The 23334-nt window shown below is 43.4% G+C and overlaps 1 protein-coding gene across 1 annotated transcript in view; it reads left to right on the forward strand.

The window, feature by feature from the left end:
* Positions 1-5656: 5656 nt before the first annotated feature.
* THEMIS (thymocyte selection associated) overlaps positions 5657-23334 on the forward strand; it is a 125305-nt gene continuing 107627 nt past the window's right edge. The window contains exon 1 of the mRNA XM_025211360.1: positions 5657-5747. Within this exon, the coding sequence (XP_025067145.1) occupies positions 5657-5747 (91 nt within the window). The remainder of the gene's footprint in view (positions 5748-23334) is intronic.

Consider the following 23334-nt stretch of genomic DNA (forward strand, 5'->3'; position numbering starts at 1 on the left):
CAAGTGATGAAGAATTTCCTAATTTCTTGAGCATTCCAATGGTTAATTGCCTTAATTGTTAAAAATGGACATCTTATTTTTGTCTGAATTTGTCTAGTTTCATCTTCCAGTACATCTTGCTGTGCCTTTATCTTCTAGATTCAAAAGCACCTTACCAAACACAGATATTCCTGAGATGAATGGAAATAGAGGTAATATAGAAGCAGGAAGAAATGTGAATAAAATGCTCACAGCATACTGAAACAATTTTCACTGCTGAAACATATCATTCTTCTGAAATGGTAATTTTCACTAGCAATTTAAATATATTGTATTGAAATTAGAAACAATTTACTGGTCACAAAGCTGTTTGAGGATAAAATATGTCGATGATGGGTTAACTAAACTAATCTCCTGTGGAATTGATTTTGGTGCTTTGGAAGGTGACCAGCTGACATGACTGAAGAACTGATTCCCTTTATCCACAGAGCAGCTAGAGTATAACTAGCTAAATAACATGCTCTCTCTCATTGCCTCGTTAGCATGCCTTAACTCTGCTAGCAGCTCAATCTTCATATCCATTCAGTGCTCACTTTTTCTGGGACTGCCAAGAAGGTAAGTGTACCAATGGTGAAAGTGGTTTTCATGATGCTGGGCACATGCCATAGCTGGTGGACTGAGACCGTCCATTCATTTCACAAAGACCAGTGATAAGATGTTAACTTTGGATGTTAGTCGCTTCCAACATGGTGTTCATAGGACCACATTGGAGCATTTTTCAGTCCTGATAACAGGGCAGCATCCCAGTCATCTTCAATGCTGCTTTCTCTTCTGCTTTCTGAGGCTGGGTCCTCCTCTTCAGGCATGGGCACTGGTGCCTCCTGATACTGCGGGGGCACCAGCGCCTGATCACCGACTTGGGGGGGGGGGTCAAAACCAGAAGCAGGGGGTTTAGCCAGAAGTGCCCCCACAATCTCAGGGGTGGCGCTAGCCATTGCCCCCCACTGCCCAGCCAGTAAGGGCCAGTCTCATGTGCCTTCCCACAACTCTCCTACATGTTGCCTATGTCTTCAGGTATCTCACGAGTACTAGTCAGCCCCACTTGGCTATGGAGACAATTGAATGTTAGAAATTAGAGGTGAAATACACCTGTGAGATCAACTATTCCTTCTCCATTTTCTTGATAAGAATTGTTTTTTATGACACCCTTATAATATTTTACTTAGTCTAGACTTAAATGTCTCAAGTGTTCACTAGTTCCCTTAGGAGATTATTTCACAGCTGAATGCACATGTGTCAGGAACATTTTCTTGCAATTGAGGCTAACTTTATCTTTTCTGACAAGTGGAGTTTCCACCTTGCTCTGAAAAGAAAACACACACTTTCTAACACATTCTCTTCTTTGGATTTGTCTTGGTTGGTCAGATAAAAATGAAGACTTAAACTTTAAATATTGTCGTAATGTAGCCGTTCCAAGTGTGTCCCTGGAGAGAACAAACCCACCTACCCCTCTCTGACCATCCCATTTATAGTTTCATCATCCCAAATACTGCACCATCTCCTTTACATTAGAAGATATTAAACTGCCCTTTCAGTATAAATTGGCATTACCCAGTCAATGTCTCCCTACAGACTTCCAATAGGGTAGGGTGACAAGGCAAGGGATCCTTATCTCTGGTTATTTATCTATAGATTCCCCCTACAGCTCTAGTACACAAGAAGTATGTGGTCATCATTAACATTTTTCATTAAAAGTTTTTGAAATTTTGCAATTGATTGTATCAGCTTCTTTTAAAAAGCAACCATGAAGCAATTCATGGTTCTTGTAGTGATAGATATTATAATTTAGAGATGCTCCCTAATAGGAGGTCAAGGGAGTTGGGAAATGGGAGATGGTTCTTCAGTTGAGAGCAGCTAGAGAGTTAGTCAGTTAGAGAGACACAAGGACATCAGAGGCTTGTCAAATAAAACTGCTCCACAAATAAAACTTGTTTTTTAGTTCTTCTCATCCACATATGCCTGTTCATTGTACCCAGTGATCAGTACCTGATGCCAGAAGTTGTGAATGAGACTGAGCCTGAAAGAATTTGAGATTCAGACTAAAGAAGTTGGAACCTGAGAGCAAATGGAGCAACATAGGCATGTGGAAGAACAGGGGCCTCTGTAAGTGATCAGCCTGCATATTTAAGTACATGGACAGTCATGGAAGCTTTGCAACATCCACCTGCCCTTCTCTTGTCAGGCAAAATACTAGAGAATTGGAGGGAGAGACAATGGCTTGAGTGGTACCGAGCAGTAACGGGGGCAGAATAGAAAAATGACAAAATCCAATCTTCAATCTTCTTGCATAGTGTGGGGGAGGAACCCATGGCCGTTTATATATTTTACAAAAGTAAATTTGTAGACAAATTTACATTTGTAGACAAATGCAGAGGGACAAAACATGCAGGTAATTGTGCTACTGTCCAAATTTGAAGAGTACCACATGGGAAAAAAGAATGAGACCCTTGAAAGACAGATCTTTTCATGTGCAGACAAGCATCAAGACAAAGTATATAGCTCAGAATGTTACTGAACTAAAGAGACGAAGAACTGTGCTTTTGGGAACCTGACAGAGTCGCTGATTGGAAATAGGATTATTTGTGGTATGCAGATACTGCACTACAAGAAAGGCTACTGCACAAGGGAGGTCTGTCCCTACAAAAGACTGTCCAAATGTACAGGGCAGCAGAACCTCTGAAGGTCCAGGATGCAGATCTGAATACACCACAAGGGGCTGTCCACGCAGTGGGTGTAAAAGTATGTGGCTAGAAAAAATCACATCATGGGGTGGAATTTTCTGCTGGTAAAAGGGCACCTCAGAGTGGAATTTTCCATTGGCAAGGAGCAAGCTAAGGGAGAGACAGCAAGTCAGCAGACAAGCACCAAGTGTGGAAAGCAACATGCCCTCCCCTCCACGCCCCCGTACAAACCTTTCTCTTAACTGTAATAAGAGGAACTGTTTTGCCAGCAGCTGCAGATCCCAAGCACAAACACCTCAAGTGCATACAGCTGAGAGGATACCAGAACAACTATATATAAATATGGCAAAATCAAGCAAAATCCGTGAGAGGAACTGTATTTTGGATCACTATAGTTCTGTCTGAAAAAAATGGTAGTAAACCTTTTCATTGAAATTCTGAAAATGTGAACATTATTTTAAATTGGCTCTAGGAATCGTGTCCTGTTTCCTCAGTTACTGCTAGTAAATGAACCCGTACGCATTTAAGAGAGTCTTATCTGTTATGCCATGGGTTCCTTTCAGTTTTCTGTGTTTTCTTGTGCAGTAGACTGATGAAAAGGTGTTCCCATTTCCCAGATCCTGTGGTAGTATACTCCTGCAGTGATGCTGCTGGCTGAATGGCAGGCTCGGGGCCCAGTTTGATGTGTTGGTGAGAGACACATCAACTAGCTAATACATTCAGTTGCTTGGGTCCAAATGCTTTTGGAGCAATTTCTTATTTTGCATAAATTCTCTCTTCATTATGAATCACTGCTTGGGTGCTATAGGACCACAGCACCTGCTATCCAATGAAACCATAAAGTGATTGATTAAGGAAAAAACAAATGTGAGTGCATTCTGTGATAGTGAGAGCTGACCTTTAAAGAATACATTCTGTTTTTCACCCACAAAGTTGGTACAATATGGACAGGCTTCTTCCACTGTTGTCAGACCTGGAACGATGGTCTAAGGGCACGAGGAGAATTAATCCACCTTCCATGCCCATTCTGATCTTGGAAGACTGTTGAGAGTTATGAGCTTAGTGCAAAAGGGGCCAAGGCCTCTGATTTAGTATTGCAAAGGACTTGCTGCTTCTTAGTAATTCTCATGGAAGTTATTGGAACTATTTCAGTGCCTTATGTAGTTGGTTGGATTGAAACTAGGCTGTTCAGCCCCTTGCAAGATCCAGTCTTTTTTAGATGATCAGAGACTTGCGTGGAAAGCCATACGAGGAAAGGCTGAGGGACCTGGGACTCTTCAGCCTGAAAAAGAAAAGGCTGAGAGGGTACTTGATAGCAGCTTACCACTACATCAGGGGCGTACATCAAGGGGTTGGTGCTCACTGGGGTGCCCTTGGGAATAAGCAGTAGTAATGGCCATAAACTCCTGGAAGACCATTTCAGGTTCAACATTAGGAAAAACTTCTGGACACCCTAGCTGTGAAGACTGTGCAATAAACTCCCTCCAGCAGTGGTGCAATCACTTACCCTGGAAATCTTCAAAAGGAGACTGGACTGTCATCTCACTGGGGTTACCTGACCCCAAGTTATCTTTCCTGCCTGGTGCAGGGGGCTGGACACAATGATCTTCTGTAGTCCCTTCTGGCCTTACAATCTATGCTTCTATGAATCCCTTCAACCAACCACTTGTATAAACCAGATACTATATACCTGGAACTGGCTTTTACTTCTGTGAAGTCTGGGGACACTTGGCAAAATGTCCTGTCTTGTATAACAGAGAACATATGCAATGCAATTAAGGAACTATTAGTGAAAGTGAAAAGACAAACACCACCAAGTATTGCAGTAGATGGGAGTCATACTCTTCTTCTGACTGCACAGCTAGCTTTATGCATTATTCTAACACACTAGCAAAACGCAATGTTGGCACTGCAGTGCATGCAACAGTTTTAGCAACCTGCGTGCGAGGACCTAGTGCTATTTTAGTCTTTTAGACTATAGGACATCCTGTCTTTTAAGCAGGATGTCAGTGGCATCCTGAAATCAGTGGCATACCACAATGTGGAGAATAGCAGGTTCAGGTTCATGCATAACATGAATAATGGCATAGGGTTCTCAAAAGTGGCTAGTGATTTTGGGTGCCAAACGTGAGACATTGTAAGAAACATTGTCTGATTTTTCAGAACATGCTGGCACCTGCCTTATGAAATCCTATCCCAATTAAAGTGTTTCACAGTAGCCGCCCCATCCCCCCAATAAAAAACTATCTTGAAAATCATAGCCATTCTGCCTGACTATAGTTTTAAAGCACAGATCCAGACAAGCCTGTATTTTGTACCTTCTCAAGCACACATCGGTTCTAAAGGTAGCAAAAGCAACAAAATGCAAGTGTTTCATTTCGTCTCCTCAGAGAAAGGTTGTGGTTTCTGAAAAGAGCAAATACAAAACTATTTTCCTGTCCTCCAAAAGTAAATGAAATAATTTTTCCTGCTTCAGATATGCTTGACATTCAACATCTACTTTTCCCAAGGCCAGATGAATTATTTCCATTCTTTAAGGTACCAAACCATTTGTGGCTGAATAATACAGGAAGTCCTCATCCTTCCTGTGAAGTTTGTTACCCCTGACACCCAACATAAACAGCATTTCCTGTAGCCTAAAGTGGCACATGCACAAATGCAGCAATGGGAGTTCTTGTGGTTCCTTCACTCTATAGTTCCCTCCCACCCCTGCCCTCAACCTTGGGCTGCAGGGGTGGGAGGAAGGGGCCATCCCACAGAAGCAGCAAAAGCTCCTCCCTTCTTTTCTCCTCCCCACCCCTTTCCTCCAGCAGAGAAAAGTATCTCAGAGCTGTCCTGGACTGTATTCCTATGCAATTGTGAGCGCTGCCATGGGGATTCTCCTAGGAACTGCTGGATTTTAAAGAACAAACCCACATGCTGCCTTGCTACAGACCATGGCCTGTACGCTGGAGAAATTCATCCATTCCTTGGATCCCAGAAGCCTCCCCAGGGTCCTCCAAATCCAGTCAGGCATTTACTTCCAAGGTGAGCTGCAAACTGTTTCTGATGAGGGTTGTGCAGTCTCTGCTATTTCTCCAGACTGATACCGTGGAGGATGGAGGGAAGATGGTAGATAACCAGTAGTTCTGAATATGGCCAGTTTCTCCTCTGCTGGAAGGAGGTGCTTGCTTGGAATGAGACACATAGCTGCAGACAACTAAAGAATAACTTCTGCGTTTCGGTACATCCATTTTCCTTGTGGGCATGGAGAAGGGAAGGTTCTGAAATTATTTGGGACAGTGAAGGTAGTTTCCCTGCCAGCCTGGGATGGTAATAGGAGTGTCCTGTTTTTGCTTAATGTTGATGGACAACATATAACCCAAGGCTCTCGTGTCACTTTTCAAGCATTCACATATTAAGCCTCATGCTTTTATTCTGAGGTGGTGGTAATAGTAGTAGCAGTCATTTCCATAGGGAAATGAAAGAACAGGTTAAGAGGTAGAAGTATATTTGGTCATCTTGAAAGAAGGAAGGAGAGGCACTTTCTCACAAATACTGGAGAAGATTCATAGATACGTATGAATTGGTGTGATTCTGACTTTAACATCAGAGTGGCAATTTTTTGTTGGATTTTCCTTGACTATTCCTAGCTATTCATGGTTTTTTTTTACCTCTGAACCTTGTTACTACATGAAGCCCCAGTGAAGGGGATGCATGGTAAAGGCTCCAAAAGGCTTCCACTTGAGGACAAAGTTCGCTATTGCAATTTCGACACTCATTCCCTTTTGATACTGCTGGAAATTGTGTGTGACAAACCAATCAAGAATGTGGACCAATTCAAGAAAGGAATGTGCTCCTCAGATTCAAATGCATTGCAGTGCAGAGGGCTGAGATAAAGCTTCTAGTGTCACTGTGCAAAGGAGAGAGTCGTGATCAAATGGTCACATTGTCCTTTGCATTCCCCATGCAGGGGTGGCAGGAGGGACTCTGGAGCAATCCCATCTGCAATGGGAGTAGGCTTCAGGGACTGGCTTTAGGGAATGGGCTATGACAGTACTTACAAGCCATCAACTTCTGCATAGGCAGAGGAGAGATGACGTAGTCACTATTACCTCTGGCTATGGAAAGGTTTAGCTGCAGTCTCTTATCCAGTCTGTGGTTGAGGTGGATGGGTTCACAGAGGGAAAAGGTGAATTTCAACCTTTAAGACAAAATTTCCACTGAAATCATGGTCTACTGCACAACATTTTCTCAAACTCTAAGGCCTTGGCTGCTTTAAAACAAGTACGCAAAACTGCCTACTTCACACAGTGGCCATTAGCTTGGGTAAAAAACATGTCAGATGTTTGCAAAATACTTTTTTTGCCCATTCTTTAATTTGTAATACAACCGATTAAATTGACAGCTAAAGTTTTGCATTTAAAAACCTTTTTATCTCCGGGCTGAGAACCCATAGGTCAAATTCCAGGTTGAGGTGAATTAAAATCTCAATTTCCAGCTGTGTTAGGAAAAATTACGTAGAAAGTGTGTAATTTATTTAAAATGAAAACTGCAATCAAAGCTCTTGAATAAGAGGAGAACAAATCGTTGTATCTCTAGTTTTGTCTGTACAGCAGAACGGGAAGTTACCAACAGCAGTGAGGCATACAAATCACCTACTAACTCTGTGTATGTACTCTATTGCCGGCATATCCTAAAGTCCACGCTACAACCTTTTCACTAGCTAGCTGAGCCTTGCTAGCACATGCTGCAATCAAGCTTTTGCCGTGTAGACATACCCTACTGTAATGCACTAGCGAGTGTCATTGTTCCTGGCCGGACTTACTCACTTGGCCATTCCACCAGGGTTTAATGGACTTCTTGACTTTTGATTCCCTTCTGAGAGGCTGAGAGGAGAGAGCTACTAGGTGACGAAGGATGGATATCAAAATGCCACGGGTCCTGGGGGAGCTGCGCAGGGATACAGCAGTACAGACCAAAATGTCTGCACGTAGGACTAGGCTTGCTGTCTTGCCCCTCATGCTTTGGTAGCATAGGCCTATCACAAGCTCTTCTACCAACGGCTTCCTTCATGCTCCTTAGAACTCCCCACTTCAATAGCTGTGTAAGCGCAGAATATGAGACAATGCTGAGAACAACAGTGTTTACCTATATGCAAATATGTTCTGCTTTTGGAAGGGAGCTTAGTGTTGAGAGCAGCTGCCCCTTCCCACTCCTTGTCTTGATCACCATGTCTGAAAAATGCAGGACTCCCAAAACTATGATGCTCAATCATTGCCAAGATGTGGAGGAAATGGGACATCTACATTATAAGTTGGATCAAATTCTGCAAGGGGCTCAGCACATTCATCTAGCTACATTGGAAGGTCAGAGAGCTTGGCACCTTCATGGTTTGGATTGTATGGAGACGGAAAAGATGGTTTCAAGTCAGCTAGACTAGTTCTGTGTTGAGCTAGTAAATTACTCCACTTAGGATCACAAGGCCATCTAATCCAGCCCCCTACGTGAGGCCTATTCTTTAATTTGAAATACGACCAAAATATCCCTGACTAAACTATGTCAGCCAGCTGTCTGTCCAACAATTTTACCTCTCCCCGAAACTTTTGACTGCTTGAGGTTCTTTTCTGAATGCTTTAACTGTCACATACTATCCTCCAGGCCTAACAGTAGAAGCAAGGAAGTCACCCAGTGGCTGTGCTATGCTTTCAGCCACTTTACTGGGAGTGAGAGAGCACAGATTTAAAGAAAATGTAATGTAGTTACTGTGGTATGGCTAAACAGGGGAGTAGACCACTTTGTCCAGTTTGTATTTCCAGAGGGACCACACCTATTTGATTCTTCACTGATACATTTCTTTCTCAAAATCTCTTCGATATCTCTTACTGCATCTAATTGTGTATGCTGGCATGTGGGAGAAGTATGAGCTGATTGCTATGATCTTGAGGACCAAATCAGTATATATGTGTACTGATTTCAGCAGCATAGCAACTGTGTGGTTGTGAAGGAGGCCTGGGCAATTCATTCCTGATGAGATTTGCTTTTCTCTGGATTTTTGGTTTTTTTACTGAAGTACTTAGAAAAAAATCATGACCAGTCAGGGATTCAATTTCAGTTGAAGAACATGTATAAGATCCTGGGGATTTTTTGCAATCAGTAAATTGTAGAAAAACTCAAAAGTCTATGAAGGAAAATTACGGTGGCAGGGAAAAGTAACTCCTGCCATTTCATTTATGCTAGAATAGCACCATGTGTATTGTCTTAAAAGAATACAGGGTTTTCTAATGCCCTTTTGAACTGCTGTGTCTCGTGAGAAATGGTGTGGATAAGAATATTCTAAGTCCATCAAAGAGGTGTCATCTCTAAGTGACAGCAATGGAAGAACCAGCTTATGTTTTCAGTTGTGTTGTGAAAGCAGCAAGACTTGATTCTTTGTTATTCTTATGCCTTTTTTAGTTAGTTACATCTGTAGGCTGTAAGCATGAAATACTACTGGATCAGAATTCTCTGCTCACTTACAGTAGGAGTGGGATTGCACACACGCAGGGCGTACACTAGTGCAGTGATATCCAGCTTTGGTTCTTGGTCCACCCAAAGTTGAAAGCCTGGCAGTGGCAGCAGCATTTCTATTCAGGCAACAGTAAGAGAATGAAATGACTTCATGGATCATTATAATCTACCTGGTTCCTTCTAAACTCTTCATTTCACAGGTGTTAATAATTTTCTCTCCTTCTTAATGATCTTGCTGTTCCACTAATCAAGCTATCCTTTCTTCTGCAATTCTGCTGATAGCTGCTTCTGGTAATGTAGGTTGTATTTCACAGCCCTGCAGACTGTATTTAACTCTAGTGAAAACATTAACTCAGGTGTGGAAATAACTTTCAGTAAAGCACTGGAAGCACTTCCAAGATGCTCAAAAAGGCTAGATTTTGTTTTATAATAATGAAAGAGATGTACTTTTAACTTTAATGACTATAGGACTAATGAAACAGAATCTTTTAATTATTTTTGCCTAGTTTGCTGTGCTTTTTTATACATAATATATAATATAGCAAATTAATGAGCATTCCAGTAAAGTTGTATTTTTTTCTGTTTCAATCTTAAACTGAATAGCCCTAGTTTTCTAGCATATTAATAAAGCATCTTCACCCCTACATTTTTAAATCCTATATCCACTCATGTACATGTCTCCCTATTAACTCAGGAGTGAGTAATCATACAAGATCTAAGATCCTCCCTGTTCTGGAGCTCCAAGCCTTTAGGAGAACATAACCACCATGAAAGGATGCACCGGGCATGTCCACACATGCAGACATGTGCACTTGCAGCAGCTCAAATAAAAGCGGTACAAATTGAGCCAGGTCTTTTTGCCTCAGTGCACGTGCCTGGACATGCATTTTGCTGTAGAGCAAGTTCTGCCATTTGGGGCAAAATAACCCTGCCCTGTTCCTCCCAGATCTGCTGCCAGGGGCAGCTAGAGGCTGGGGCCAGCACCTGTTCTGGCCCCAGCAGTATAAAGACCTGCCCTGTGCTGGCCCCAGCAGTATAAAAAGCTGCCCTAGCAAGCAGCTCAGCAGTGCTTGCTCTCAGGAGTTTCTGGGGCCCAGCCAATTGGTACCTGGGGACACTACCCCTTGTGCCAGCTGGACTGCTCCACCAGCCGTGAGAGTTCCCTGCACCCTCTACCCACTTCAGCAGTCTGGCAGTGGGAGCTGCTGCCTGGCTGTAACCTGCTACCACCTGCGGTAGCATGTGGCCCCAAGGCCGCGTGCCTGCCAGACCCGGATGGGGACTGCATGACCAGTAGAGGCACCTGCCCCTCTGGGCCAGCTGCCAGTGGGCTGTGGCAGCACCGTTGGCTTTTGTATGGCACCACTGCCCTGCCATCTGGGCAGCTATTGCCCAGAAGATGTTCTCAGTGTGGTGGCCTGCTTTGAACTGTCAAAGCATGTCCTCCTGGCCCCAAGTGGCTAGGAGGGCAGCCACCACCAGCTGGGTCCCGGGTGCCAGCTCTGAGCAGGTTTCTCTGCCTGGGTCCTGCCACTTGCCTCACTAGCAGGAATTCTGAAGTGCCCTATTTAAAAACTGCAAAATCTCTGATAAAAAAATCTGAAATTCACTCTTTAAAATAACCCAAAATTCAAGTCCTTCCAAATTAAAACAAAAGGCCACTATAGAGAGAGAGATCAGTTGGGTAATGATTTATTGATATATTTACAATTTTAAAGCAGAGTTTGGAAGCCTACCAGTGCCTCTGTCATCATAATAAAATGGATTGTAATTATCTATACAGGTTGGCATTTATGTTTGGCTTTTTTGTCATAGAAAAGTCAGAGCTGCTGCTAACCCCTTCACTCACCAGGATGTGCAGTGCTGAGTAGCACTGATATGCCATTACCCTACCCCTGCCCTTGCCCCTCACTCTCAACCCACAACCTATCCCCCACCCAATTCCTCTCTTGCCCCATAGCGCCAGGTATGTGGGTGAGGGGTTTGTTGGGGGTGACTTGGGGGTGTAGGGTTTGGGGGTCAATTGTGGGGGGACTGTGGGTGTGGGGGAGCTTAGGGGAGGGCTTCTCAGGAGAGTGGTTCCCCTGCCTCCCACAGGTCAAAGTCCCCCCACACAGCTCACGGGCTGCCCCCCCGCAACCGATGGCCCCCCATATGGCCTGAAGTCAGCAGCAACAGCGGCTGTCAGCGCCACTCGGGGCCTCATGGCACAGCCCCCTCATGGGGCAGCAGGGAGTAATGGAGCTTGGCCCTGGCCACCTGGCACCCGCGCTGCTGCTGTTGCATCATGCCGGTGCAGCCCGCCTTGTCTGGACGTGCCCACCATGTGTCTGTTTTACATCTGGAACTGGTTCTGTTCTACTTTCTGTTGCAGAGATGGTCACCTGGGCAAGGACTCAGCACATGTTTGCCTCTGAGCAAAATTATGAAGGTAGCGATGCTCCCTGAGGCTTAACTCATTACCTGCCAGCCTTTTACACCTGTACAGCACCGAGTACAATCTAGACCTTAGCTTTCTGGGCACAACCTTGCCTTTGGGATCTCCCAATTCAAGTAAATTATTCATCAATCAGGTGGCATCAGCCCCTTCAATTTATATAAAAATAATGATGCAGCTAACAGAACACATTAAATTAACATGAGCATTAATTTGATTTGGTAATTCACTTAAATATATATATATATATATATATATATATTACAAAAATGGCACTTGGGCTGTGTTACTCTGGCCTTGCTCCAGTTCAGTTGACTTTGAGAAGGATAGATACTTTAGCTAACAGTAATTAAATTCAAACATTAGGTATATTTTCCCCTCACTGGTAATTACTGGGGCCTAAAAATCCTTAGGTACAATTCCTTCCCATGCTTCTGCCTTGCTCAGGGATGTAATGATTTCCTATTGACTCATACCAGCAGCCAAATTCTGATTTTTTTCATGCGGCTACCAGGTTCTTTGTGGGGAGGTGGGGATATAGCCAAATGTCTGCTCTAACTGTCAAGGCTAAGAGAGAAGTAGTTATACTGCCAAGATCTTAAATAGCTTGTGCACATTGGGTTACTTCCCTCCCATTTGAGAGCCTAGTTTATATCCATAGTCCAAATTGGAGTCTATAGTTACAGTCTTAAATTTGTAGTAACAATATATTAGCCTTGCACAAGCCTGAAAATGAGGACAGTCTTTGCCTCAAACAGCTTCTCTTTTTTAGAATGAACATGGTCATGCTTAATAATCCTAAAAGTTCGATATTACAATGTAATTTTAATCCATTATAAGAGGGGAAACACTATCACTAGCCCATTTTAGAACTTCGGAAACTGAGGCACAAAAAAGGTGGCCTAAATAGGTCATGCAGTCATGATTCACGGCTGCATTTCAGTTTGTGTTTGTAGCACAGTTCTCTTCCCTCCCCGTAATGTTTAATGTCACAGACACTAGGTTGTTGGATCACTGAAAAATTGGGAAGGAGGAGCAGCAGATTATAGAATGAGAGGCACACACATCTCAGTAATCAGCACTGATTAGAAAGGAACTAGAGACTGAAGTACATGACAGTTTAATAGTTCGTTAAAATATGCTGTTACAAAATTAAACTACTGAAACTCCATTGAAAACTGATTTGATTTATTAAACGTCTCTCTTTGGCTATTTTAGTAAATATTGATGTTCAGCGAGCTAAGCATTATATAGACATTGATTTTTACCAATAGGATACAAGCATGAGCTTTCATCTTTATGTAGCAAAAATTATGTCTGCTTTAACACTGATATAATTATTTTATGGGTAATTGAATTTAATTTTCTGCAGGCTTAATTTAACCAGTGGCAGGGCAGTAAAATGTGTCAGACCTTTATCTTGAAAAATGCAAAGCTGTCCAGGGTGGCTCATTCCTCTTTGTGCTACTTGGACCCTTAATGGGGTCTGTAAATGTACCCCTTGTAATGGCAATAAAATGCATTATTCTTGTCTCACATTAAGTGGAATGGGGATTTTACATGTTTCCTTCTAGTTCTTACTTTTGGGCTGGGCTTGCCTGCAACCTCTGGCTGACACACATATGTCAATGACAGGGATCTGAACCCCACAAAAATTCTGATCCCTGAAGATCTGCCGCAAACAGGGGAAGTCTTTGTGGCCACTCTCGTAGTTCAGTTCTGTGAGCTTTTTAAGGCTCTTGATCTGTATAACTGCTGCATGATCCAGGGTGCTAGAAGTGCTCCTGGTTCTGACTGCTCTCCAAAACCTGCAGCTTTGCCTTTTCTAGTGTCACAGGGAAGATAAATCCAGAAGCTGAGGAGCCCCATCCTCACAGGCTTGGAAGAGAATCGAGGGAGCCCAGTAGAAGTATAATGCTCCAAGTTCCACACTTCCCCACAGCTGCATGGTCTTTCTACTGTTGAAAATGGTGGAGAAATGCAGCATCTTGAGGAAATTCCCCCCACCAATCTCATCCCACACATATAGAGTTTAATGCCTTTTGCAGCGGTGATGCATAGGGGGAGCGTGGGGGTGCACATGCACCCCCTGAGAGAGCTGGTGCACTGCATGACCGGCCATGCTCCCCGCTTAGGTGATGGGCAGGGGGGGTCAGTGGGAATACCAGTGCCCCCCTTGTGAGTACCGGCCAGGGAGTGGGAGCACCATGACCACTTCCCGAAGTGCCGTGGCTGCTTGCGGAAGCTGGTGAGTGAGATCAGCTGTGGGGATCCCCGCCCCGTCAGTGAGATTGGCTGCAAGGGGACCTCCCCCCGGTCCCTGACTGGTCACTGGGGAGGCATGTGCCCCCCCTGAATAAGGTGGCACCAGTCACCCATGGTCTTTTGAGCCTGAGCCTGCTAGGTGCTTTGTTGAGAGAGTTGAGGATGCTGGTCATTTTCAGGATCAGGCTCTCTGTTAGCTGTGATCCTGAAAGCTGCTCCATACTTGAGCTAGGCTCCCAGTACTGGATGGGGCATATAAGGATGTGGTTAAGTTTCAAACCTGTGGGTATCTCCATTTTAAAGATCTTTCAAGATGCATAGAACAACACCTGTGAATACGCATCGGTTTGTTGCTGTTTCCTCCTCCTCTGTATACCCACACCTGCCTGCTATCTCTACGGTTTCGGTTTCATCTTTGCTGTGGTTCTTACTGGTAACCTTCACCTTCCAGAGCCCACAGAAGATTATGCACATGACCTTTTCCCAGAGCCAAGCATGGGACCAATACAACTGACCATCAGAAAAATAATAGGAAAAAAAAACCTGACTGAAGAACGTTTTGCTGAACAAATAAGCCAACTGAATAAAACGGGTACATTTGTATTAGACTTTTCATTTGTTCTGTCACTAGTCTAGTAGTGATAACTAGCAGCATCAGTTAGAAAATGAGTAGAAGGAAAAGTTTTTCTGCACTTGAGAGTGACTTTTTAAGGTAATTTATATGTTAGAAAGGGTTGGCCCAAAATAGGCCAGCAATAAAATAAGGAGGAAGCTTATGCGTGGTTATTTAAACCATATATTTGCTTTTTAAAAACACAAGCTAAACACTGAACAAAGCAAGAAACACTCTGATGATAGTAATTAGGGATATATTTTATTGTGTGGTGGAGTAATAAAGATGGCTAGAGCATTTATTTAGTTGAAAGCTTGGTTACTCATGCCAAAAAAATAATTGCACATTTTCAATATAATGATATTGCTGAAATGTACTACATAGCATTTGCACTTGCAAATTTGTGTTACTAATACACTGATTAATGACAAATTTGTCAGTGGAAACCATAAGGATTTTTTTCTTTGGTGAGGGTCCAGTCCTCTGAGCATGCACAGCTCCTTTTGATTCAGCACGTGAAAAGAACAAGTCCCGTAGGAAGAGCACAGAATAACAAATCACTTCATCATGTGGATTTTCTTGTGTGATCAGTATTCGGGAGCTGTTAGTAAATTTTCTCTGCCTATCAGCGTGTACCACTATAAACTCTGCTATCAAGTGTTTAAGCAGATTTTAAAGACCATTTTATTCTCAATAAAATCCTGCAAGGAAAACACACTTTGGAGGTTACAACTTTGTGATAGCAACAGCTGACATTAATGGGTCAAATATTACTCATGGCATTGATTTCAATGAGATGACTCAAGCAAAGAAGGCAAGGAGGATTTAACTCTGTGTAACTTCCTTTGGTGCAGTTTAGACTCTGTGGAAAGAACCTGCACTGACAGGACCTTGGGGCAAGAAATCCTGGGGAATCATCCTGACCTCCCCCTAAACAATGTTCTCTTGGAGAGCCAGATGCAAGCTAATTTATCAAGTACACCTGAGAACCTGCCCAGATACTCTGGCAGTGTCCAGGACCATCCACACCCACAGGCACTGAATCTCCACAGGGGCCTTGGCTGCCTCTGTTCCTGCCCCTTGGTCCTGTTGAAATAGGATTATTCCAGGGAAGGGCACAAAACTCTCAGGAGGGCTGGTGACCTTTGTGGAAAGGAGAGTAACACCCTTTGTTACCTCTTTCTGTGATATTCATTGGGCCAGAGAAGCAAATGTATTTAACCACATCTCTCTTTCGATTTGATCCTTTAAAGGCCTGAACTCTCTGGCCTGACCCAGCAATACGCTTAATTTTAAGCCGCCTACTAAACCCAAGCTATGAGATTTCTTTCCTGTCATTATGGTTCAGAAATGTGGACTACATATGCTAGGCACATCAAGAGCCTGAACAGCTTCCATATGAGATGTTTGCATAAGATCCTGAAAACATTGTGGGAAGACAGAATACCAAACACAGAGGTACTACAGTGTGCAGGTCTGACACATTTAGAAACCACAGTCCAAAAGAGGAGGTTGTGATGGATCAGGCATATCAGGAGAATGGGAGGAGACTATATCTCCAAGAATATTTTGTATAATAAGATTTGGAAGGCTGTAGAAAGTGGGGTCACCTTCTATGACAATGTCCAGACATGCAGGGGCACAAATTGCAGCAGCACAAATTGCTGCAGCGCACGCCTCTGCACATGTGTTTTGGTGCAGGACAGATTGTCTCACAATGGACAGACTGCCCTTGCTCAGCTCCTCCCAGCTCTTGAGAGGAGCTGGAGGCTGGGAGCAGCCACAGTGCTGGTCCCATCAGTCTTTATTCGTGGCCTGGAGCAGCAGCACTCAGGTCGGGCAGCATGGAGACCTGGCTGGAAGCCAGAGTGTTGCTCTGGAAGGCCCAGCCTCTGTGTGTGCTGGCACGTGATTGTTGAGTGTGCACTGAGCCACTTTTGCTCTATTTTTTTTTTTTTTACCAGGAAACCTCGGTAGCAAATTTTGGCCTCACATCGCAAATTTGCATCACGAGGCATGTTTGAATGTTTGCTACAAACCGCATGTGCCTGCATGTCGGGACTTGCCCTCTGGTGGTACCACAATGTGCACAAAAATGATATGAAGTAATTTAACATCAACATAGAAAGCTGGGAGGAGTATGCAGAATCCCGTCTGATCCGGAGGGAACATCTGGCCCTGGGTGCAGTTCAACATGAAGTGGCTTTGATCCAGAGGATGGAAGCAAAGCGAGAAAGAAGAAAGCAGTGTGCTGTAAACCTGGACTCCAACTCAGACAACATATGTGAAACTTATAACAAGCTGTGCCACAAACAGACTCATCAGGCATCTGACTAGACCTCTTACGTGTACACCATGATCCAAAAGATTGTCAGTTGCCTGCTGCTAAACCCAATACAACTACTCACACACTTAAACAGATGCTTACATGCCTTTAAAACCTAGGTAGGTCTATTGATTTTAGCAGGGCAACTCTTGAGGCTTAAAGTTACGTACATGCCTAGGCCTTGCTTTAGCAAGTGGCCTAGTGCACTCTTCCCTTGCCCACTCAGTCTTTCCCCTTCATTAGACACGTACTCTGGACCCATAGACTGTTGACTGTGTAATCTGGAGTAACGGGGCTGATTTAGTGCCACAGTGGTGAATGGATCTCCTTTCTGAATTGGAGTGGTCTGTCTGTTCTTGAAGGCCCCTTCCTTGCTCAAATCTATGGAAAAGAACCATTACTCCCTTAGGAATTAAAAAAAAAAGACTAAAAAACAGTTAAACCACCTGGGACCCACAGCCTACAAGACGAGCCCTCATTCTGCAACCAGCTACCTTATATTTATAGTTCTGTTAGTTCTGACTCTTAGCGTTAAAACCAACAAAAAGTTTTAAGTGTTGCATTTGGAGCTGTGGTTTTGGTTGTTCTTTCCTATATCATGGGTACTGTGTGCATCAAGCTTTGCAGCTGCATGTGAAGTTTGAGCCCTCTAGGAAGCTGAGAAATAGTAAAAAGGGTCATAAAGTTGTCAGGAAAGAAATAAATCAGAAAATGCTGGAGTAATTTTTAAAGAATTCCATTAAAATCGAAATGGCTTAAAGCACTAGACATTTAAAGTTTTACTTGCTATGTAGAAGGATAAATCTACGCTCTTTGTTTTCTAACGGTTCAGTGCTTGCAAAATCAGGCCCTCCTCAGCACAGGTAAGATGGACGTGATCTACTGGTGAGGCTGTTTTTGTAGCAGGGTTCCTTTTGAGTTGATTTCCATGGCAGTTAGGCACCTAATACCTCTTGAAGATATGGGTCTTGGTCTGAACAAATTTGCACTCAGTCATTATCATTAATAGGGGAACCTTGGAAGCTTACTGTCAAGCTTACTGAGATGGAAAGTCACTGCATCTGGGAAGGTGGCTGAAAGGAACTAGATGCTAAATTCACTGCAATGAATAATGTCATAAAAATAGCGATCCTATTACCTAGGGGAGACATAACTGAGGAGTGAATGTACAAGGAAACTCAATGTACATTGTACATGGAAAGCTGAGGAGCTGAGCTCTAGGTCAGATTTGCATGTGAAAGGTGGGGGAAGAAGTAGGAACATGCCTGGTAAAATCCAGATTAGCCCATACTTGTGGCTGATCGTTTGTGACTACTTTGCAGCTCAGGGTTGTAACAGTCTGTGGGAGGCTGTTGGGCACCTCCATGCATTGCTTCCTAGTTTGGAGCTGAATTCTATTTTCTCTGTGCACTTCCCCACACAAAGCTACTTTATTTGAATTTATGCTGCAACTGCAGAGCCTGAATTTCAGGCTGGAGGCTCATGAAACAAGTGACTGTAAACAAAAAAACAAAACAAAACAAAAAAGTGCCTGTATCAGTGTGGCATCTCTTCCCTCCTGCTTAGTCAGAAGAATCAGACTGCTGTAAAATGCTTAGTCTCACCACCCAGCTTTAAAACAGACAGCCCGACACTGCAAAAAATTGGCCTCTACAGATGGTTAAACACTACTTGTAGACAATACCCATAAGGAATTGGTTCTGCTTTATTGACACTAATTAGGAATATATTGTGCCCTTTGTATTGCTACAAAAGAGCCTTACAACACCTTTATTAAAATTATGATGTCAGTTAAGCTGCTTTGTATTCTGGGTAGTATCTTGTAACCCTGACTGAGCAGATACCCCAGGAGGTCAGGGCTTCATACAGACAAGAGCCACTTCACCATTCACTGAAATACAGTCACCTATGGCCTGGAACAAGAGGATTCACTGTACTGGTAGTGTACAACAAAATAATGGGGGGAAGGGAAATATGGAAAAAGACATAGAGGCAAGACCCTGTAGTTATACAACTTGCCAGGGAATTATTAGTAACTGTGTAAAGCAGCTAGGACCTTGGTTTTTAAGATCTCCTTTAAAAAAACTCATCAGCTGCCAATAACTAACTGGATGCTTTTAAAAGGTAAAAACCTGATTTTGACCCATCACAGATTCAAGCCCAAGGAATCAAAATCTTATGTTTCACCTGCTAAAGCAAACTTTCTAACTCTATTAGGAAAATGAAGATACTAGTGGTACTATGAAACCCATTGCATCCTTAAAAGTGTGGTTTAGCAGAGGCTCATGAAATGGACCGGGCTGGGAGTTTGGAGACCTGGGCTTTATTTCCAGCTCAGACAGTGATTTTTCTTTGACCTGTAATAAGGCACTCTTATCCCTATTATATAGGAAGGAATCATGTGCCTTTCAGGCTGCAGGCACAGAGGAGAGCCCTGGCTCCTTCTAAGCGTATATAGGAAGTCCAACTAAAGAGCTAGGCAGATGAATGGGAGATGGTGAAGGAAATGTCTTCAGGCAATCTTTTTCTGTCTGCTACCCTAGACTGCATAGTTCTGCTACTGAAAACAGTTCTTCTCTCTGTGTAGATGGGCATCTAGTGGCCTAGGTGCACATAATTGCTTGCATCTACTCTCACCTCTTAATATAATCCTCACATAAAAGATAGCCACCACCGGTGAGTTACAGAAACATATCCAAATGCTTTAGTAAAAATTTAAAAAAGAGTGGGTTTGATAGTAGCCTTTAACTAAGAGGATGGAGCTAGACTGTTTTTAGTAGTGACAGATGATAGAACAAGGAGCAATGGTCTCAAGTTGCAGCAAGGGAGGTTTAGGTTGGATAGTAAGAAAAACTCTCTCACTAGGAGGATGGTGAAGGACTGGAACAAGTTATCTAGGGAGATGGTGGAATCTGCATCCTTGGAGGTTTTTAACCTTGACCAAGCCCTGGCTGGACTGATTTAGTTGGGGATGGTCTTGCTTTGACCAGGGGGTTGGACTAGAGGACCTCCTGAGGTCTCTTTCCACCCTAATTTTCTACGATTCTGTGGTCTGGAGGCAGGAGCTCTGCCAGGAGAAAAAAAGGGGATCACTAAGACCTGAGGAGAAGAACAATTGTACCCTTATGAAGTAAAAAAAAAAGAATTGAAAACAGTTAAAACACCTGGGTTGTTTTGTGGGTGAGCCAAGCCCTAGAGATTGAGTTGCAGATGGGTCAAGCCCAGAAATATTATTGGGCATGGAGTTGGTGTTGAAATTGAGAGTAGACCTTGAGGGGAGGCATGAAGACAGTCATGCACATGGGTGACTGGAGTGAGGCTAGCTTCCAGTTGGTTGTGTGGGACCTACTGTTAATGCCCTGGGATGCACAAAGAGAAAACATGTCCAAGAATGGCATTCCATTCAGGAAGAGCACACACCAACTGCTGAAACTTCCTTAGCCTGATGAAGGCTTTTTGAACCCGAAAGCTTGCTTAATAACTATTCTCCAACTATTTGGGCTGGTCTAATAAAAGATATCAGATTCACCCAAGTAACCTTGTCTGCATAATGAACTAAAACACTAAGATGTGGCTGGAGAGAATGCAAGCCACTGGGTGGTTGAGGGAAGCAGACTGTGCTAATCCTGAAAAAGGAAGTGATACTGTGCCTTAAGGGGCACAGCACAAGAGTGATCACAGACCTTAGTCAAACATCTGCACTTTTCTGTGATTTGGTTGTCCTGTTTGTAAAGTGCCTGCCTTTGGACAGTGCCTTGAAATTTATGGGTGAAAAGTGTTCTATAAGAACTAAGTACTATTATAACTTAATGGAGCACCTCATTTTGAGACACTGAGTGTGCACAGTTTCCATTGAAGTCAATGGAAGTTTCACTCTGAGTAGCTACAGAGTTGGACCCTATGCTAGGGGAAAAAACAGTAATCCTATCTTAATGCCTTCCATTTTAGCATATATTATAAAATACAGATTTCAGTCATATAGGCCAAGTACGGAAGTTACATTTATTGCATGGGAAACGCACAGAAAGTGCTCTATAACCATAACTGTACAGATGCACATAAAGGTACATAAAGCACTGTAAAAATGGCAGATCCCCCTCTAAGATGACCCTGGATGGATGTGGTATCAGACTTCAGCGCTGTAGGTTAGAGTATCATAATGAACATCTGTACCAGTTCCCATTACATCTTACATTAGGTCGTATTCTGCCAGCAACCCATGGGGCTTTGCAGCATCCTGCGCCTTCCCCCACCGTACTGCCCCCACCTCCACCACAGGGTGGTGCTACAGCTTTGGCAAGAGCTTGTCTTATCTGCCTGAATATTGGGCTGGTCCTGCCCCAGTGGTGATGCATGGGGGATGCACGGAGGTGCACGTGCACCCCCTGGGAGCACTGGTGCACCCCCTGACCGCCAGTGTTCCCTGCTTAGGTGATGGGCAGGGAGGCAGGTGGGAGCACTGGTGCCCCCCCAAAGCACCAGCTGGGGAGTGGGGGTGCCAGGAGAAGTGCCCCTGGCCCTTCTGGGAGTGCCGCTGTCACTTCTGGGTCAGCGCAATCAGCTGTGGGGGGGATTGGCTGGGGGGGAGGGGATGGGAGCTCCCTCCAGTCGCTGACGTGGCACGCAATGTCCCTGCATGCGCCACCCCACTTTTTTTCTGCCTGGGATTTTTGACCCCTGGATCTCCAGGGACGTGGCCAGGATCACCAGATATTTGGTACTATGTCAGTAGTCCATCAGCTCTTTTTTAATTGCCTAATTAGCTGGCACCCTAATATTACCAGTCAATAAGAAGCTGTGTGTTTCTGAAGGACAGCAAGTGGAGCGGCCACCTGCAGGGCTAGGACAATACATTGTTTCTCAAGAAATTCTTCAAAGGCTTGGAAAGGCTTTATTTGTTTGCACTCAGGACAGTAACACTCCCATTGTATGTTTGCTGAAGTGGTCTAATGGATAGTGTAGTGAACTTTGGGATTGTTTGTTTTTTAAAGTTTATCACACAGTCCCTCAGTCACGTGTAAGTTGTTGAAACATAGTAATACTTGCATCTAAAATTGAGATAATGTCCCCTTGATTTCAAGTGGAGTAGGATTGGGTCCTTATACTATACCGCTTAGTCTGTAAGGTACATCTCTAGCCTGTCCTTGTTTTTCTTCTAACAATGAATTAGAGAAATTGCCTGAGCTGGGGAAAACCACATCCTCAACTGGGTAATCAGTAAGAGCAGTTAAAATATTCAAAGGCTGCTTACAGAGGTGAAAAAAATGGGTGCTTTACTTTCAGCGTGGTATGCCCCTGTGCCAAGCACAGTGCATGCCCAGAAAAGGTATTACTTTAGTTTGCCCTTGCTCACGCAATGTCTGTATAGATCAGGCAGTTCAGTGGGGCTTTTTGGTGCTTCTGTCTAATATCAGCTATTAGATAAAAGTGCTAAAAAGCCCCATTGAAGTACCCAGTCTATACAGACGCTGGGCAGCTGGGTTAAACTAACGTGCTTGTCCTTCCAGTTAAGTATTGGTTTGGGGTTTTTTTCATGCGTGTCAGTGGCCAAACAGTTTTTTCAGTCTGGGGGACAGAGGAGAGAGAGTACAGGACATTCAGGGTGAATGAAGCCAACTAAGGCTTATCAGGTAAAGCCCTGAGCATTATACACCTGTAAGAAAATAGGAATAAAAGCCAGTTACGTGTGCGTGGTGTTGATTACGAAGCAAAATCTTGCCTGAAATATATTAATAGAACTCTATTTTTTTACTCCATCTGAAGGCTTTTGTGTGGAAAAAAATAACGAAAAAGTAAACTATTTCTTGCTTTCAGTACCTACAGTCCATAATATCTGTTCTCTCCATCATGCATTCTCCAAAGTGATTTCAGAGTCATCTGATGCAGTAAGTGGCTACTCACACTCAGAATTATTTTGTAATGTTCTGATGCAAACAGTGCCGTGTTAAAACCAAATTTGTATTTGCCCGAGACTTAAGTTATTTCTCAATTCTGAGCCTAAAACTCTCTGTGCTTGCATAGTTCATTCAAAAGCTACTTTCACATACAGGAGGGATAAAGCCTTAAATATGAAATTTCAATTTAGGTGCATGGGGAAGTTTTTGCATTAGTGTCTTGGATCTGAACCAGGCATATGGTTTTCCATATGTTCCATAGGGTCCAACACTAGAATAGTTTTGCTTATGTCTGTTCTTGAAGATTTACAGCTCTGGATGATGGAAAGTAATGAGAGGAGATGATTTCTTTTCATCTCTGCCTCAAACCTCCATAATCTCCTTCTTTTTTTAAATGAATTAGTAATAATGCAAAACAGCCATTTGACACTGTGGTGCCTTGTGCCTTCTCACTTGTACCATCTATATTTATATTGGCATCTCTTTCAAACAGGGACTTTTTACAGTGCCAGTAAAGGACAGGGAAAGAAAAGGTGAGAGTGAAAAACTGAAATCTAATAACATTTGGCAGAGTACTATTTGGGGTTGAA

This window comes from Alligator sinensis, unplaced genomic scaffold (genome assembly GCF_000455745.1).
Source record: "Alligator sinensis unplaced genomic scaffold, ASM45574v1 scaffold96_1, whole genome shotgun sequence".
Taxonomy (NCBI): Eukaryota; Metazoa; Chordata; order Crocodylia; family Alligatoridae; genus Alligator; species Alligator sinensis.